We start from the raw sequence: 19,426 nt of genomic DNA, 5'->3' as shown, positions 1-19,426 counted from the left end.
ACCAGGTCGAATTAGAAATTTCAATTTTCAATTTTTTATATCTTGCATGTGTCTTTTTCCCATTTTGGTCCTTTAACTTTTTATTCTTTCTTCTTATTTTTGATCAAGATGATTCCTATAAAATATTGTAAACGAGAAAGGAGACGTACAAAGTAGAAGAAATGAAGGGTATTGGGTAGAGAGAAGAGAGCCGGGTATTGAGAGAGTTCAAGAACGAGAGAAAGAAGCAACTACAATTGTAGGAGAGTGCATACACTATGCACGTATAGTGAGGGGGAGAAAAAAACTGAGAAACTCTTTTTTCTAATTAAGAGATTCAATCAATTATCTTTCTCAATATTCAATCATAGGATGAGATGTTCAAGCTCTCGTCCCTTACATATATGGCTATCTTTCAAACTTCACAAATTCAAACAACCTAGAACCTAGAGAAAAAGAAATCAACAAGTGATTCCCATATAACTAGCGAGCGAAACGGGACATTTTAAACCACGAAATCTAAGTAGTGTAACAATAATATAAGCATCATATTGTTAGGTAAAGCAAATATGAATGATGCACCCTACATGGTGAAAATCTCATAGTCAAAAGCATCAACATCTTACGCTCTGATTCGAATAATATAGTACATTTTAAAATCCTTCTATAATCACCTGATAAGACTAAATACTCATAGCTAACGAATTGAAAGTGAGGGCAGTGGTCAACTGTCCCATTAGACAATGAATTTGCCCACTACAATTAAAGTGTGAAAATAAAACATAATAAGTAAAATATATCTCTTATATTTGGCCCGAGTTAGTAAACCAGAAGCTAGGAGTTGCTCGCTTAGTAGAATTAAGAATGCTGCAATATACCAAATGTGAACTTGATGTTACGTTCTTGGCCATTGAAATAAATGTAGTTAACGTGTAAAATTAATTCTAACCAGAAATATTGATATTAGTTCAACCCTAAATTATAGCCATCTATCTGACTAAATTAAATCCAAAATAATAACAAGATTTGAAAATTAACAGACTGTTAACTGTACTGCAATCACAAATGGAATAGTTTTACATTCAATTCCATCCAATTATCTTCAAGAATAATATTGTACATAATACTCTTCTCATGTGACAACTTATTATTTGAGACATTAATTTCCTATAATTCTGTTATCAAATAAGAGGTTAATGCTTCAAATAACAAACTTTCTTATAAAATAATTACCGTAGTCGCGAACTATGAATATTACTCTGTCCACATAAGCTTTCTTCTCACCTTTTGGTAGCTAACTAGACTCGAACTTCATAAAAACTGGAATATATATTTCAAGATTTTACCATTTTTGTAATTTTTATTGTGAATTGAAGCAAAACTTTCTTCTGCAAACATATTCCGAAATCTGGATAAAAAAGTAACAAATCCAGAATTTTTGGTTGCTCCTCATCAAAGAGAAACTCAGGACTCATTGCAGATTCCACTATTTGGCTTTCCAGTTGCATCACCTTTGATTAAACATAAATCAGCAATTAGACACAAGTGCAACTGAATGGAAACTGGTCTCTCTTCTCTATTTAGCAATTGGAGATAAACTCTTATCTATGTTCTAGTCTACATATGATGCCAAAATTTTGGGAAAATATCGAATATTTACAAGATGAAAGGGAGTAGAGTAGATAAGATTTGAACTTTCTTTGCTTCCTCAACAGTCCAGGCCTATGCAATCCCAGATGTCGAACATCCATCAACAAACACCAGTCACCAGATGATTGCTGCAATTCCCATCAATAGGAAACTATGTCGAACAATTAGGATCTCTATCAACCTTGATTACTCTGGTATTATAAGACCCACAAAAGCCACACTTGTGATACAGCCAATGAAATGGTGCCCTTCCCTTCTTGTCACAATCATTGCATAAGATATCCTACACATGCCAAACTATGTTCATCGACCACTAACGAGCAGAAAGAAACATTGGTAATGTGAAATCGATGCTTACCTGACAGCGGTTCCTATATTCTTCAGGAAGCACCTCGGAAGCCATTAAAGCGTCAAGCATGCCAAAGTAGACCTGGATATGAGAAGCAGAATACAATTTTCAAGTTAACTTGTATACATAAAAAAGAAAACTTGCATAGGATGCGAACAAGAATAAAACAAACAACAAATTTAAGCTGTTTTTCAAATATTTTTAAGATTGCTACACGAGTCTTTTAATCATTCTGTTTGATTCACCAACTTAAAGATGTGAACAGAATATAATTTATCTTGGAAGAATAATAGAGTTCGGAAACAAGTTTGCACATCTACCAGAGAAAATCCAATCAACTCTGAACTTGCTTTATGATAGTAGAGAATAGATTGGTTTAACTGGCCCTCACATCATTGATATCATTCTAGATTTCAAGAAAGAAACAAAATCAATTGCTACCTGAAGAGACAGGAGAGAAACAGTAGACACTAGAACTTTCTGTGACCTTTTTGTATTTGACTCTACCAAACCCTCCCTCACAACCCAACACGAGAAACGAAAAAAGAAAAAGTTGTTCATCATCATACGCATGATCCTAAATGACTAACTGCAATACCTCAAAGAAAGAAGGAACGCAAAGGCATAAAAATATTTCAATTGTGATACATGTACATAATGGTTTATATAATGATTTACATACACTGACACACNAAGGAACGCAAAGGCATAAAAATATTTCAATTGTGATACATGTACATAATGGTTTATATAATGATTTACATACACTGACACACGTGATGTTGTGAGATATGATTGGGTGAGAACTTCTTCCAAAAAACAAAATAAAAAACTTCTCCTTTCTTTTTAAATCATCATTTACATATAAATCATTATATAATTCCTTATGTACAAATAGCATTATTCAAAATATATATGATCAGTTTATTCTCTCTTCAATTTCATCAACAATCAACTTCAATTAAGTAAAAGAAAGTAAAAAGGTATACTTACCGACATATCTCCCATCGACTTGCTACAAATGGGACAGATGTAGTGCGTGCAAGCATATGCCTGGGAAAATGGAAGAGGGGGGTAAATGCCAGCACCATGTTATATAGTTCACAAACACAGCCAAACAAATTCTGCAGAACAGAACAGACCTGGAAGCAAGCAGAATGCATATAATGGCCACAACGAAGAGCCCTTACAGCTGTACTTGATGTGAACAAGAAATCACAGCATATGGGGCAATTAGTTTCAAGGCCTTTCTCCCTGCACTTGTGCTCCACCACTTTCATTCCCAAGCAACAATTGCATGTCATGCAATGGAAAAAATCTATACCAAGTCCCTTTCCAACACGACATAGATTGCAAAATGGGCAATGATAAACTTCCCTGAAGAAATAATTCGAGAGAGAATATGGAAAAAGTCAGATCACAAGCTAAAATTACACGAAATGCATGTCCAGAGTATGTGCATATATATATGTATCATACATCTCTAGAAGATATGCATTATACCAACCACTGGCTACGAACAGAGGTTATCAACAGGAAATTTAAGGGAACTGCTAGTGTAAAAGCACAAACCTCCTGAGAAATGTTTGCCAGGAATGAGAAGGAAGATAACAATACCACAATGTTACTGGCACTCAGAAGAATCAGGAAAATATTCATCACTTTGCAGTAATCTAAACAGTAAGCTTACTCCAGAAGTTTCTTAAAATCTAAACAGAAAAAAGACAAACGATGTATTTCTTTTCTTTGAAATGCATTGGTGAATGGCTGAATGCAGTTAAAATGAAAGAAGATGATCTGTCTCAGCATATGGCCATTTTGCAATCGTGAATAATGGAAGTAAATCTCAGTCTGCTTCATTCAAGGCCCTTGATTTTCCAAAGCAACATCACTTAATGATTTTTCAATTTCAAGTATTGAGATAATTTAAAGTAAGAAACCTATTGATGCCATGACACTGCCAACATAACAAACTTAATGAAAGCTGACCTTTCATCATCAAAAAATTTGCAGCTACTGCAATAGTATTTTGCCATCAGAAGCCCATTGCAAGATGAGGTTGTGCAAACTGGCCCAACTGGTTGAATTTTTAGGCAATTCATACACATCATCTCAGACGTTGCCTTCCTGTAAATAAACAATTGAATATCAAAGAACAACTTTTTTATTTATTGTTTTCATATGATAAAATCATTTCTTCCAATGTCACCTGTCCATAGAATGGTCACTGACTTCATCATGGCAGAATCTGCATGCAAATAACTTGCCACAGCAAGCAGCACGCAGCTTGCAGTTTCTTTTGTAATGCTCACATCCAAAGACTTGTTTCTCTGAATCACGAAATGATGGGGAACATCCAAGTAAATCTTCACCATCTTTAGTTTCACTGGTTCTTGATTGTGAAAACTTCTGCTGAGAAGCTATCCAACGACTAGATAACAGAAGCACCAACCAAAGTAAAAAAACAGGACATTAATGAAAGATAGGGATCTAAAAGATCAAGTTGTTAAAAAAGGAACCTGGTCATCAGATTTTGAATAAGATAGGCTTTTCTTCTTGGATCAAGAGTTGTATCACGAGAGACCTTTCTTATCTCCAACTCAAGCTCATTTTGATTCATCCGGAAAATATCTTTCCACCCAGGCTTAAAAGTATAGTCATTTTGGTCCATTGATTCATGTAACTCATATTCTGAACATGGAAAAATTGAAGTTCAAGAAGAAACACCCAAGCAAATTCTAAAATATATCTTTCTTTCTAAAAGTCTAAAACACAGAATAAATAGTGGAAAGTTAAAAGGAAGGATATATTAAGCATCATAAGTACCTCTGGAGATAATATTTTCAGATGTGGATGTCTGGGAAGATGCAGCTGGAGTCCCTTCCCACCATTCATTAAGCCACTCACTGAACATTGTGTTTTTGGTTGCTTGTTTCCACGTGTCCATCATTTTATTTTGCTCTTCCTGGGTAAGAGCTGATGTAACCCATGGTAGCATTGACTGCAGCACTTCTGCTCCTGTTGTACCGATTATGCGGCCAACAAGTTTGTCTTGCTCATCCACAGAAAAATGTCTGTCAAACAATGGCCAAAGTTCAACTTCTTCCCGCACAACATGATGATCTAAAGTTACTTTAATGGATTTGCACATGCCCTGTATCTTTGTAGCTAGCTCATTATATTTTCTCGAACTATCAATGCAATCAGTCGAACTGGGGATACTTGCATTTGAATCTCCAGTCAAATTTCTTCCATTCAAGTTTTCAAAAAGTTGAGAAAGCTCAGCTAGTGCAGATGAGATATCCTCAAATAGTTCCTCTTCCTGCTTGTGGTCTAATGTATAAGAATGACTAACATTATGAAGGGTTTCTTTTGCTTCCAAGGCAGGGAATACAATATCATCCTCGGCATTACTGTGAGCTCTATATAAGCCCCATAAAAGACGAAATCTACCACTAAACTGTCTAAGGAAAGTCTCATCACAATCACTAAGTTTACCAGACTCAGCATCCAGGAATTCTAAATCTTTTCTAATGGCTTTGTGAAATTTGAAAATGTTGTCAATGGGTCGCGTTGTGAGCCCGCTGGTACTGGAGTTGATCTCTGTTTCCCAATTGAAAAGACTGGAGATGACGGAAGGGGCACTAGGACCAAAAGATAACGAGCGCAATGATTTCGCTGTAGCAAGGGAATTTGTTCCTAGACTATTGCTACTCACCCCTAAACCGGGAACACAACAAGACTGGTTATCAAGAGATGCTTTCTGGAACTCTATCCCTGAAGAATTGCAAGAACTACTTTCTCCTAGATGGGCTGAGTTTGCAGGCTCAACTGTGTTTTCAAAATAACTTGCTGGTCCGCAAGTTGAATTTTCAACAGAGGTACTTGAACAGGCACAAGACTGACAAGATCTATTTAAAATTTCTTGGGGTTCTGTCAGCACTTTTGCAGCACAATACCCAATTGCACTAGAAGACAAACAGGTGCCCCTTGGGCAACCTTTGCATGCCCAACCAGAGAACAGAGTAACCAATGCACTGTCTGATGCTGGAGCTGCATTAGATAACAGAATTAGAAACAGAGCATGTACATTACCTTTTGCCCACGCTAATAGTAATCGAGAATAAAGTGACAAAATTTGAGAAAATGGGAAGCAGGAAGAGAACCTGCCATATGTATGTTGTAAAGAAAAGTCCTAGCTTCCACTTCACTCAATGATCTGATCAACCAAGGTAAGACACATTCAATCAATCTCAGTGGCATCACACACAAGCTCTGATACAGAAGTTCTCGCTGCCGTTCGGGGTTGAAATGCTTCCGTGCAAGGGGAAGAACCTAGAATTTAGGGTAATCAGTAAACATCTAAAGACTATCCCCCCGTTTGGCCCACATTAGTTTTCATTCTATTACATTCCATTTTTCTCTCTCCTATTTTCAACCACACAATCTTCTATAAAATAATATTATACGTAAATCGAAAAATTTTCCTTCTTTTTCAACCACTCATTTTTCAAAAGAACACTATTCCACCCATTTTCATTTCCACAAAATGGGGGCCAAACAGGGGCTATCTTATTAAATGGTCCAGGAACAGAAGTGCCCCCATTTACTGGATCTTTGTGCTTGCATATACATCTTTATCTTATGAAGGCTGAATCTAACAGAAATAAAGCATCAACAAAATCTCTTACCTGGATTTCCTCATTACGAAAGTGCTTTTTTATGGTCTCCATTATATGATCAGCTTGTGAGCATAATCTAGAATAAAATTCAGCAGATGAATTGCCTCCAGCACTTTCAATACTTTCTATGAAGCATCTGAACTTGTCAAATTCACTCTCTTCTTCCGCGTGCTCTTGGACGAAAGACATTTCTCCATCAACGGCTGGGAATATAACATTGTCCTCAGCAATGCTGAAGAAAAATGATACAAGTGAAGCTCATCGAAGAACAAAAGTAACAGAAGCAAGGCACTCTACTGTGAAACATTAATTTGGAGTTTAATACTGGCCAGTAAAGTATATTACGAGGAAAGCTCTGACAACCATGCCAGTTTAGAACATTATTATTTTCAGTTTCTCCATTTCACTGAAGCAGTTAACAAGAAGAATAGCTTGTAAGGTAGAACGTTAGAACTTGAAGCAGGCTTTTGAAAACATTGCTTGTAAAAAATGCCAGTCGCAAGGCTGCAAGTTACCAACAGCAATACGAAATAGTCCAAAACCTGGAACAACTAGTTTTATTCTGAGTTCATAATTAAGAAATGCCACAGCACAAGCACGAAGAATACCTGTGGAAAATGCAGACCTCGGCAATGAATTGAAGCCTCTTATTAAAGGCAGATAGATCAGAAAAATCTCCAGTCAACTTTATATTTCTAGCTGCTTCAGCAATGTCACTCAGTTCCTTTTCAATAGCCTTATGCCAATGCAATATATCATCTACTGGATGGACTAGGGCAGACATCATAACATTACAATCTGACAGCAGCCAATCACTTTCAGCAGTCCTCGAAGATTCACATGTGCAGTTCCCATTCTTAGTTGGAAGAATGAAGCCCCTAGCCAAAGAATATGGAGCACTACAGTTTCTGGAATCATCTTCATAACGTTTACGTTTGCTGTTTATCTTTACCCCATCCATCCAGGTAAATATTATCTTCATTGTAGAGAATATATAAGTCAGAATAATGTAATTAGCAAGACCTTCATTTTTTTGTGGTTTGCAATTAAGGTATCTAACCTGTTGAAGAAGTTTTTCTTCGGGGATTATTTTGTGCAAGCATTTACGCATATCCTGCCGCTCATCAGGTGAAATTGACAGTGAAAGCCACGGAAGGAATTCTGCCATCATATTTACAGGAATGCTGCACAAAAATTGCCATACCAATGATGCCTGCTCCTCAAATGAGAACTTTTCAATAAGCAAGGGGATAACCTGCCATAAAAGCAGATACTTGCCTCAGATAAAAAACAAGAGCATTTTGGAGAGAATATAAATGGAAAATTAAAGATCTGTGTTTGAAGTGGTAAAGAACTAAACATATTTAATCCCATTAGCTGCCATCTAGTATTACAAAGTAAGATTTATGCAGAGCATTATTTCCAAAGTATGTCAGCTAAATTGCAAATTTAACATGCTAAAATATATCTGACAGCATATATATTGCTAATAATGACACCCTTTTCTGAGCAACAGTGACAACCAGACATATAACAAAATAAGAATTCAAGTTGTCTCCTTCAAGATAACAAAACTATGTGTAATTATATACGCACAGCAGTAATAGGAAGGTTTCTCACTTATAAACATATTCTACAGGAAATATTTTCATTTTCTCACTGTTTTCTTTTGGGGTTTCCTAGTAAAAAAGAACTCAAAACATCATGTAGAGACAAACAAAAAACGAAGGTTAAGGATCAGCGACAACGAACCAAGGAGATAAAAAAACTAAGAAGCTCAGATGCCCAAAGTTTGCAGCCACCATTACATAACAATAAAAGACAACATCTAACCCCAGGCAAATCTCAAGCAGAAATGTGATTTTAGAATTCCAAAGCTAATGAAGGTAAAATCCAAGAGTAAAATGGGCCAGCAGTTTTGAGGGGCATCGGTCCCATACAAGTTGCAACAAGATGATGAATACACTCTGATGACATTTTGACCCATCACGTTAAAATCATTTCTGAAGTATTTTTGCATGATAACGGCTCCAGGCAAGGGAAAATGATCGTTGTGTATAAATGTACTAACATTTTGGTTCATAATCACATGATTTCACAAAATCTCTAACGTATAAAACACCAATATGACTTCTAATTTAAGACTCCGTCTGATAAATCTGTTTATGATCAGCAACTTTCTATAATTAGAGCTTCCTGTGCTACCTTTAGTGAGACAGATTAACAATTCCTAATACCAAGGTGAATAAGGCCTGCTACTTCTTTCAGTATAGCTCTAGTTATGAGTGTAGGTGTAACATCCCAAATTTTTACTACTCGTTGTTAGGTTTAAATTTAGGACTTAAGTGCACTATTAGTAAAGTTTAACGACCTTATTAATAATTGGCCTAGTCTAATTACCTTATTGGTTATTGACAAATAGTTTGAGGACTTAAGTGAAAAGTTATTTGGAAGATTAGATTATGCCTTTGTTTGAGCCTCATTCTTCTAAAATTCATTTTTTTAAAACTCATTTTCAACCACACATTCTTTAATAAAAATATTATTATACGCAAACCCAAAACTTTTCTTTAATTTTTTATCACACTTTCTCCATCAATCTACTATTCAAAATGCATTCTTCCCCATAATGGGACTCAAACAAGGGCTAAATTATGTGAAAAACATATGTAAATATGCAAATTAGTCTTAATTAAATATGATTTATTGACCACATGCATTATTCACATCATATTTTAAGACAATGTAATTGAATTGATCACGTAAATCGAGGACATGATAAAAAATTTACACTATAAATAGGATACAAATCCAACACCATGCTATCCTCAACAACTATTTACACTTCCTCTCTATCACTATAAATTTATCTCTCCATCTCTCTTTCTCTTGTCACTATAAATATAGTCGTACACTTATACAATAACACGTGAATAATCAACCCTACAAGCGGCTCAAGGATCTCTTTCCAACAATAACTCTTTTTATCATTTTGAATTGTCGAGTGAAAATGTAAGTTGTGATTTATGTTTATGGCTGCTAATGTGTATATATGTAATATTTCTACGACCATGTTATGTTTTGGTCCATGTTACGTATGTTTTATTAAGGATGGGCTGGAGTTTAGTAGCGCTACACACGAGAATTTAGCATCATATAAGTTCGGTCTAATTTTCATGTCTCCCTATGCAAGTTTTAAATTTTTCATAGAAATACATATATGAATTCATTATCCACGCACGCTTATTGAGAATTATTCTCAACCCATTATGTCTCTACTTTCAGATAATTGATGATTTGAGGCAGTCGATACGAAGATGGCTTATGGTGGCAGAAGTTTTAATAATAAAATTATTACACTATCAAACTATTATTATTTTCATTTGACTTTAAATATTTTAAAAATATTTCTCATTACAAGTTAATTTATTAAACACATTGCATTATTTGAATTTTAGTAAGTTCTTTAATAATTTATATAATTGTGTTGAATATCACTTAAATTCGATTAAGTTTATGATTTAGTGACACTCGAATTGTTAAGGATTCGAATCGTCACACTAGGTAGGCTATTAATCCTATTGAAGGATGGATAAGGCAGCATGTAAGAAAACTGGGCATGCGTTGTTGTTACCCACTGGAATTCAATTTAGTACACCATTTTACGATGACCATACCATAGGCAGTCAACTGTCATGATTACAAAAAGAAAAAGAAAAGATAAAAACTAAACCTGCTCCTCTTCCTTGGCCATATGCTGACTGATTGATGTTTGAAGGGCTCCCGTACAGGAGGCCAGCTCTCTCCTGTAGCTTCCTTCATTTTGTGTATCAGAGTCCAACCATGCGAATAGCTGATCAAAAAGCACACTTTCTCCCTCATGCTCAAGGGAGTAAGTTCGTGCCACATTTTTTACACGGATATCAAGTGCAGGAAAGATAACCTGCCATCAAGAATGTAAAACAGTCATGATAATTAGTACCTGTTTTTCTCGTTACTTTAATTTAGGGACAGATGGAGAAAATGCTCGTCACGTACTCTACATATGTACAAACCTTTCAGCATATGAATGCATGCAAGGTACATTATGTTCAAAAGCAACTCCTAACATAAGGCAGAACTTATTGAGGAAAACTTTAAAGCTGTGATGGTAATTCCATGCACTGCCCAAAGCAAATGCGTATGAGAATTCCATGCAGATCATGTTCCGCTAGCAAACACTTGCAGCATTTTAATTTTTATTGCACAAGACTAAATTTTATGCCCATTTAACTTGAGGTCAGCTAAATGAATCCTTTTCAACACTTCTGATTCAATACCACCACATACTCAAAAGACCAATGACATCAAGTCTTTTAAAACCACATGAAAATATGTTGATTTTGATCTACTCTCTCTTACAGCATGTGCTAAGAGGATTGCAATGTTTTTGTGAATATAAGTTTTTTCTGAACTTTAAGCAAGACGTGTCTCAGCCATCTAAGTAATCATTTCCGTAATTCTTCTAAACTGTGACACCTAACTTGCTGGTGAATATCCTCGATTCTCATTTTAATATTCTAGTATGGCTAAACATCTATATAAACATTCTCTTATTTTGTACTTTTATTTTAGATATTTAATGACCTAACACCGTCTAGTACCATATAGCATAGTTGATATAATACCATTAGCACTTCTCCATTATCAATCCACGTGAATTTTAAGTATCATACCCTTCCAATCCTACTTCCTTACTTTAATCTAAAGGCCTAAATAGTCACTCAGGACAACATATTCCTTAGTTGCAAATCAACTATAATTCGTATTCCTACTATGACAAAGACTCTAGAAATTCCTTCTTAATTCTAACAAACCAGAAAATTTTAACTACAAAGTGCTTATCCGAAATTCTACTTACGACGTTTCCTTCCTGGTCACACCAACTTAAACTAGATTGTCAATGAATAAAACAGACTAAGGAACCTCATCTTGTAACTGTTTTATGTTCATGCATATCTAAATACAAAACAGAGCACATTTCAAATGGAACCTTCATGCAAGTCTATTGTAAAAGAAAATTATATACAACTACCCTCGTTAGAAATCACATTTGGCTCCAAATTCAAAATTCGAAATTGATGTCCCTCAATGGCACACACATAACCCATTAGAAGTAACAGGGGATGTATGATGAGTAATAAATTCAAAACTCAAAGTCACTATAACTTTCCATAAAGCCTTATTTTGTTGATGAGATTATGAAGGATTGATAGCCAGTCCTGCAGCATCATACATCTGGTTAGATGTTGCTATTTAAATTATTGATTTTGCATATTTCCATTTAATTTAGCAGGGACTAGAATTATCAAATTGATTGACTAAATTATCTCAGGGAAGAGAAGGCTTCACTATCAAGCATTGGGATAATGGCAACAAGCTTCGGATCTATGTTTTGATTTATTAAAAAAAAAAAAAAAAGGTTTTCATATCAGGTTGATGGGAGTGTTGGGTATATGAAACTTTAAAAGATGGCAGAAAAAGTTAACAAGTTATTTTCGTTGAAATTTCCTGTTCACTATATTTCACAATCAAAATATGTATTCTGATTGTGTAAGTTTTGGTTTTATTGGCAGGAATAGAAAAACAAACATCACTTGAGGAACATCATACGGGATAATAATGTTGTTGATGGATAGTTGCATCGCATAGATCAATTTTAAGTTTTTACAAAATAGAAGAACTATTATTTGGGATTTGTGAACTAATAATATGGGTAACAATTTGTTGATGGATGGATGGTGATTTTTCTGGTCATTTTATGTTGGCAGCCAGAGTTGGTGGGATGATAACATTGTGATGTTTGATAGGGTGGTAATACAGTGGCCAATGAATAGTGGCAGTGAGTAGGACACTAGGACCGATAAGGAAAGTGTTCTTCCCTCTTGTGTTATATGTTTGGGCAAAAAAAGAAAAGTTGGAAGGCTAATTCTGGAGATGGAAACTTTCCACTTTTAGTCCCATGATTTATATTGAGAAAGTAAACAGGGTTTATTTACAATACCGAGACGACATAACTTTTCATTATGCGTCTTCAGATTATTTATTGTGCCTGATTCCATCCATGATCCAAATAAGTCCCAAACTAAAAACACAACTTTTAGTGGGGGAGCAAGACAACTAGCTACTCTTATCCCAACCAATAGCTTGCCCGCCAGTATAACTTCATTCTTTAATTAAACTTTTTGTCCTGATAAAGAATCTAATTACCATTTGTTGGCTAATTATGGATCAAAAATAGAAAGAGAATGATTGGCACATTTTCAGAACTATAGGATGAACAATGGACTTCGTGGAGAGTACAATAAGGTCAAAATGAAAATAAACCAAGCTGAATATAAAATATATCTCTTAGATGGGGGATTTGATTAATAAATGATTAAATTAAACTTAGAATCTAAATAAAAAGGATAACTATCAAAATATAAATTCGTATGTGTATATATTGAGGAAGATCAAATGAACACTGATGCTCATCTTATATTAAGCACCGGTGACATGCACCTCAACATTTGAATTAAGTTTAAAATCTACCAATGAATTTATTTGACACGTCACTGATATTTAACATAAGATGAGCATCAGTGCTCACTAAATCATTCATGTGCATATATGAATGATCTAGTGAGCATATATATGGATGGGGATGAAATTCATGATATAATAACTTTTTAACCATTTAAAGAGATATAATCTACGTTAAAGAAAGTGGACAAAAAAATCAATGACGTGTGTTTGGCTCATGATATTGAAATTTCTATAATGAAATGTATATCATATCTTAAAAATGAAAATATCCCAAAAATTATAATATCTTGTTCCAACTGCCTCGCTGAATTCCAAATATATATACAAACTCTAGGCCCCAAATAAAATTTTAGTTGTAAGTTTGGAAGTTCACAGCCTAAAAATACTTCGTAAAAGAAGCATTCTTCATAACTAATAGAATATTGGAAATCCTAATAGAAATCCATGTAAATTTCAAGACCGAGTTAATTTGTTCAATAAGATGATCATCAGCATGGTGACAAGAAAGGTAAATGGATTCGTACCCTAAAATGAAAATGCAAGATGATCACATTTCAAAAGAAATCTCGTGGTATTTAAAGCTTATTGCCATAAAGAATGTTACATTCCAACATGTAAGATAAAGTCTGTAGTCTTCATGTCATCAAATGCAGGATACTCGACAAAGTAACATGTATGATACAGTCTTTACTCTTCATGTCATGATATCCGGGATACACGACAAAGTCACATGAAAGATAAGTCTTTAATTTTCATGTCATCAAATGTGAAATACACAACAAAGTCACGTGTAAGATACAGTCTCTACTCTTCATGTCATCATATACGAAATACAGGATAAAGTCAAGTGTAAGATACAGCTTTTATTCTTCATGTCATCAAATGCGAAATACAGGATAAAGTGTAAGATACAGACTTTACTCTTCATGTCATCAAATGCGAAATACATGATAACGTCACATGTAAGATACAGTTACTCTTCATGACATCAAATGCGAAATACAGGATAAAGTCACGTGTAAGATGCATTCTTTACTCTTTGTCATCAAATGCAGGATACAAGAGTAACTAATTGATAAAAACTCTTAAGTACCAAATTTCACAAATATAGCCGCAGATCAAGCCTATTTTTCGAAAATAGATTTTGTAAAAGTGATATTTTTTTTTTTTTTATTTATTTTTTTTGGAATGTGTGGTAAAAAATTAAGGAAAATTTTTGGGTTTACGTGCAAATATTTTATTGGAAGACCTTTACTCTTCATGTCATCAAATGCGAAATACATGATAACGTCACATGTAAGATACAGTTACTCTTCATGACATCAAATGCGAAATACAGGATAAAGTCACGTGTAAGATGCATTCTTTACTCTTTGTCATCAAATGCAGGATAAAAGAGTAACTAATTGATAAAAACTCTTAAGTACCAAATTTCACAAATATAGCCGCAGATCAAGCCTATTTTTCGAAAATAGATTTTGTAAAAGTGATATTTTTTATTTTTTTTATTTATTTTTTTTGGAATGTGTGGTAAAAAATTAAGGAAAATTTTTGGGTTTACGTGCAAATATTTTATTGGAAGAATGCGTGGTTGAAATTGAGTTTTGGAGGGGGGGGAGGGGGGAGGATGAGTTTTAAAGAATGTGAATCAGGGGTATAATTAATATTTGACATGATACTTGAATTGGTGATATTCTCTTACTTAGGAGGTGTCATATGTACTGCTTATATCATCTTTAAACACTTCTGCACTGCAAATTACTTTCTAAATTTTTTTATTGCGTGGTGTCCATCTTTCTTCTAGATGTATATATTGGATTTCTCATGAATAACACAGAACTGAACCAGAATGCAGAGAGATTTCATTATCCTATTCGAAGAAGCACGAAAAGTTCGTTTCCCCACTCTTCTTGAGTTCTCCACAATTTTATAAACTAGTTCTTGCGAGAAATCCACAAGTACATAGATTAAACTGAATAGATATTAATGGCAAGCAGAAAATACAGTGACCAACATAACTTTGCTATATAATTCCACCTAGCCCACCCCTCAAAAAACAATAAATACGATTCTGAGATAATAATTAGCTGACACTTGTAGACGTGGTTAATCAAAGTAAGTTGCCTGCAATCTTCTCAATCGGATTTGGACGAAGAAATAACTCATCAAGAAATCAATTAAATCCGAACATGAGAATTTTGTGGCTATGAATTTCAGCCAAACAGTTTAAATCCTTCAATTACTCAGAAATCTCACCAAATTTTAGATACAATAACAGATCAATTAAGCTTAACAAATATCAATCACGTTCTAATTCTAGCACACAAGGAAGATTTTTTTACATACAATCACAGAAATATACAATAATTCAGAGAGAGACCCAGACTTGCCTCATCTTCCGCATTACAGTGGTGCTTGTAAATCGAACGCAAGAAATGGCACTTCTCCATGAACTGATTTGTGTCGCCACAGCTTCTATTGGTAGCGAGGGCCATGGCGGCACGGTGAAGTCCATCGAGCTCCGCCCGAATCGCCTTGTGAAAATACAAGAAAATACGAATCGGCGACGAACTCCTCAGCCCAGTCGCCGAATGCCCATTCTGATCCACAACCGCCGGCAACCCAGGCCCAGGCCCCGCCGCCATCACCGTTACGCCGCCGTTTTGTATCCCCGGCGTCGCCATATTTATACACCCAAAAAAACCGAAGAACAAATATTTCCCCTTTTCTTTATCGGTAAAATCTGGAAATTTTGGGATTCTCTCTCTAAGTATATGGATTTACATGACAATAAAAGAAGTGAAAATGAGAACGAAATTGTGGTGGTTCGGTGATGGATAAAGAGGGGGCAATTTGTAATCGGACACGTGGAGGGAAGATTTGAGACTGATGACGTGGCAATAATAGCCACGTCAGCATGGGTGCTAGGTTTGTCGGAAGCGCAGGGCACGCTGAGGGAACTGGGGGGTGCGTGGGTGAATGAGGAAACCGTATTTGTCACATAAAACGGTCAAACAATTGTACCGATTAAATTATCGATGTCTGGTGCACATAATTTTATATACATAAGGGTATTAATACACTTACATGGTACATAAAATTATGTCTATCAAACTTTATACAATTAGTAATTGTCATTACTTATAAGCTTATTGTTTAAAGGACGACATTGTGTGCACAACACCACTCATAGCCTCTCACATGAGGGCGCCTCGCGCTAAGGCCCTGTTTAAATAATGGTCAAAGGATTTTTGAGGAAAAATAGTAAAGAAATCAAAGATATTATTACGTCAAAATTGATCGAAAAGTCGCAGTCTGATGGAGCTTAACCATGTGTAAATCGAATGATTTAATGTATGTTTGGTACTAATTCTTAAAATAAATTTTTTGATTGTTAGACATAAAAGTGGTTTCCACTTACTAGTAAAGAAGTGAAAAATGACAACTAGCCATGTTAAATAACGATCAAATTTTTTATTCTAAAGCCTAAAAAATAAAAACAAAACAAGGGCTCAGTAAAGTTGCTCATCAAATGTTGTAATTAAAAGTAAGAAAAAATCAAATGTGTGTTTAAGCCACATTATTTTGAAAGAATGTATTTTAGAATAGAAGATTACTGGAGAATGTGTAGTTAAAAAATAAAAAAAAATTGAATTTGTATGTAATATTATTTTTTTGAAAAATATATGATCAAAATGATGTCAAATTACTGTTTAAGATTTTTTTTTTAATTTAAAAAATGAGGCTCAAACAAGGTTTAAATGTCCTCATACAAAATTATTTTATTGCGAGATGTGTGATTGAAAATATATATTTTTTTAAAATAAAATAAAATATGCCAAACAAATGCTAAATGACTAACCACAACAATTTCGTTCCCATTTCTATCAGTACTTAGTAACTGTGGACAAATGATCTTATATATATATATATATTTATTTTTTTTTTCTTTTTTTTTATAGACATTGTATGATCTATAACTTATTACTCACTTATTATTCACACATTTATATTTGGTATAAATTTTTTAAAATCTGTAAATTGTCAATCCTACGAAAGGTTTGGTAAAAATTATATAAAAGTTACTAGTCATACAAAATATGTGAATAAAAATAATATTTGACCAACTTATAATATTGACAAAGCACTCACAAATAATAAGATTTACTATTTATAAATAATTAAAAGCAATACCAAACAAACATCATGTTATCATTAGTAGTACTCGTTGTCAATACCGGATCAATTGAGAGTCCAATTCGACTTGATAAAAAGAGAGTTGTTTGTCAAAGAGCCAATGGGGTAGCTCGAAATTTCAATCAAAAACGCCGTCAAAGCAAGTCACTAATATAACATTTCAATTTTGCCTAAGTTCATATAAGTTAATTAAAAAAAATTATCACATCAACCATCAAAAGTATTGATTGGATAGATTCGTACATTTTGTTTATATATATGTTATACAAGGTTGATTTTAGTCTAAATGAGTTAATTCGATCATGCCCTTGTTTGAGTCTCATTATTTTATAAAAATGGACTTTGAAATAGTGAATTTTTTGAAAATGTGTGAAATTTTTTTTTAGCTTTATGATTAATATTATTTTATTAATAGAATCGGTGATTAAAAATTAGTTTAGAGAAAAATGTAGAATTGGAAAATGGGGATCAAACAAGGGTAAAAACCATGGATTTCAATATGCGATATGTAGGTGCAAAAATCATTGATTTTATGTTTAAATAAAATAAGATTACTAGTGAGAAATACAGATTTCAAGATGTTACACTTCGATAAGAAAATAAAAAACAATTTATTCAATTATTTTAACAAATAAAGTAAAGAATAAAAAGATTTCAAGTTTGTTGTTAGGTTGAATACAAAAATTATTGATAATATAATAATTTATTCATGAAAACAAAAGTTGTACATTTTAGAATAAGTGGAACAATAAAGCTCTTTTGTCACACAATGTTTGATATTTTGATTGACATACACGCATATGCGCGTGGAACCCGTATGAATAAAAAAATAAAAAAAAAATGCTCCTTTCATTGTGAGTGTACTGTCAAGAAGCGTGTCTAACCCTCCTTGACAGCATAGCACAATTGTAAAAAGAAAAAAAAAAACTATAAAGCTTTATTATTATTATATACCCATGTTCTAAAAAAGGTGCTTAAGCGGCACCAATGTGCAAAGTGCGGATAAAATGCTTTGCCTTGGCAATAAGCGCGAATTAAGTAAGTTGACCGTCTAGGTGCTTTCTTATTATTTTCTTCCTTTATAAAAAACTTTTCATTTGACTTAGTTTATTATTTTTTCTTTTTTTTAAAAAAGGTTTTTATTTGATTTTAGTTTCAAATTTTTAGATGATCTTATGTGTACAAATTAAAAATGATTTTATCTGATAAAGACGAGTGGGGGAATCGAAAGCAAGCGACCAGAAAGGACAGAATACTAGACTCGCCCTTGGACGCATGGGTTGATTACCCACCAGGCGATTCATATCCATATTCTGTTTATGCCGCAGCAGCTTATTCGGAAAATGAAATTCTTGTCACCCCAAATGCTACAACCTCTTTGCTAAACAAAATGACTTGCGACCTGGGGCGATTGATCGATTCCCCCATTGACTTGAATTTAGATAAGATTTGAGTTATGGTGCTATCTATATTATTAATATAATCATGATTTTGAGATTTATTATTTGATTGAAAACTTCGAAAGTATATATAAAATTTCTATAAATCTGTTAAATAATACATATCTAACTGAAAGTTAAAATTTCGCAAAATATTCTAGCTTTTGTATTTTAAAGACTCAAAAATTGTATAATTGATTAGTTGTAGGAATCATTAAGTAATTACAGTATTTTATAATTTTAGATGTTTATTTTAATTATTAAATTATTTTTGCAATGATCAAGTATTTGAAATAATAATAGAAATATATAACGCTTTTTTACACCTATATATCTCCTTGGCTCGTAAAGTTTGAAATTTGACCTCCATAGCTAGTTATTTTTTATGTTTTTAGACATTTTTATATAATAAGATAATTTAAAATTTAAAATACTTTATATATGGAGAAATAACCTCGTTTAATCAGGATTAAAATCAAAATTAAAATTTTGATATAAATTGATGAAATGTGTAATTAAAAATTTGTAAATTAGGCCTGGACACGGTTCAAATTGGATTGGTT

At 33.7% G+C, this 19,426-nt stretch overlaps 1 protein-coding gene across 1 annotated transcript; it reads right to left on the bottom strand.

Moving 5' to 3' along the window:
* Window positions 1-1,438: 1,438 nt before the first annotated feature.
* On the bottom strand, window positions 1,439-16,038 carry LOC111398993 (zinc finger protein BRUTUS-like). The gene is made up of 14 exons (XM_023026189.1): window positions 15,618-16,038; window positions 10,394-10,603; window positions 7,721-7,915; window positions 7,269-7,636; window positions 6,670-6,892; window positions 6,145-6,313; window positions 4,805-6,031; window positions 4,498-4,669; window positions 4,188-4,409; window positions 3,968-4,105; window positions 3,121-3,355; window positions 2,972-3,031; window positions 1,988-2,059; window positions 1,439-1,912 (listed from the first exon to the last, which is right to left on the bottom strand). Exons 1-14 carry the CDS (start codon window positions 15,909-15,911, stop codon window positions 1,781-1,783), a joined length of 3,717 nt encoding a protein of 1,238 aa, XP_022881957.1. The 5' UTR covers window positions 15,912-16,038; the 3' UTR covers window positions 1,439-1,780.
* Between the last annotated feature and the right edge of the window lie 3,388 nt (window positions 16,039-19,426).

This window comes from Olea europaea, chromosome 8 (assembly GCF_002742605.1).
Source record: "Olea europaea var. sylvestris chromosome 8, O_europaea_v1, whole genome shotgun sequence".
In the NCBI taxonomy this organism is placed as follows: domain Eukaryota; kingdom Viridiplantae; phylum Streptophyta; class Magnoliopsida; order Lamiales; family Oleaceae; genus Olea; species Olea europaea.
This window is presented reverse-complemented; position numbering and strand designations above follow the sequence as displayed.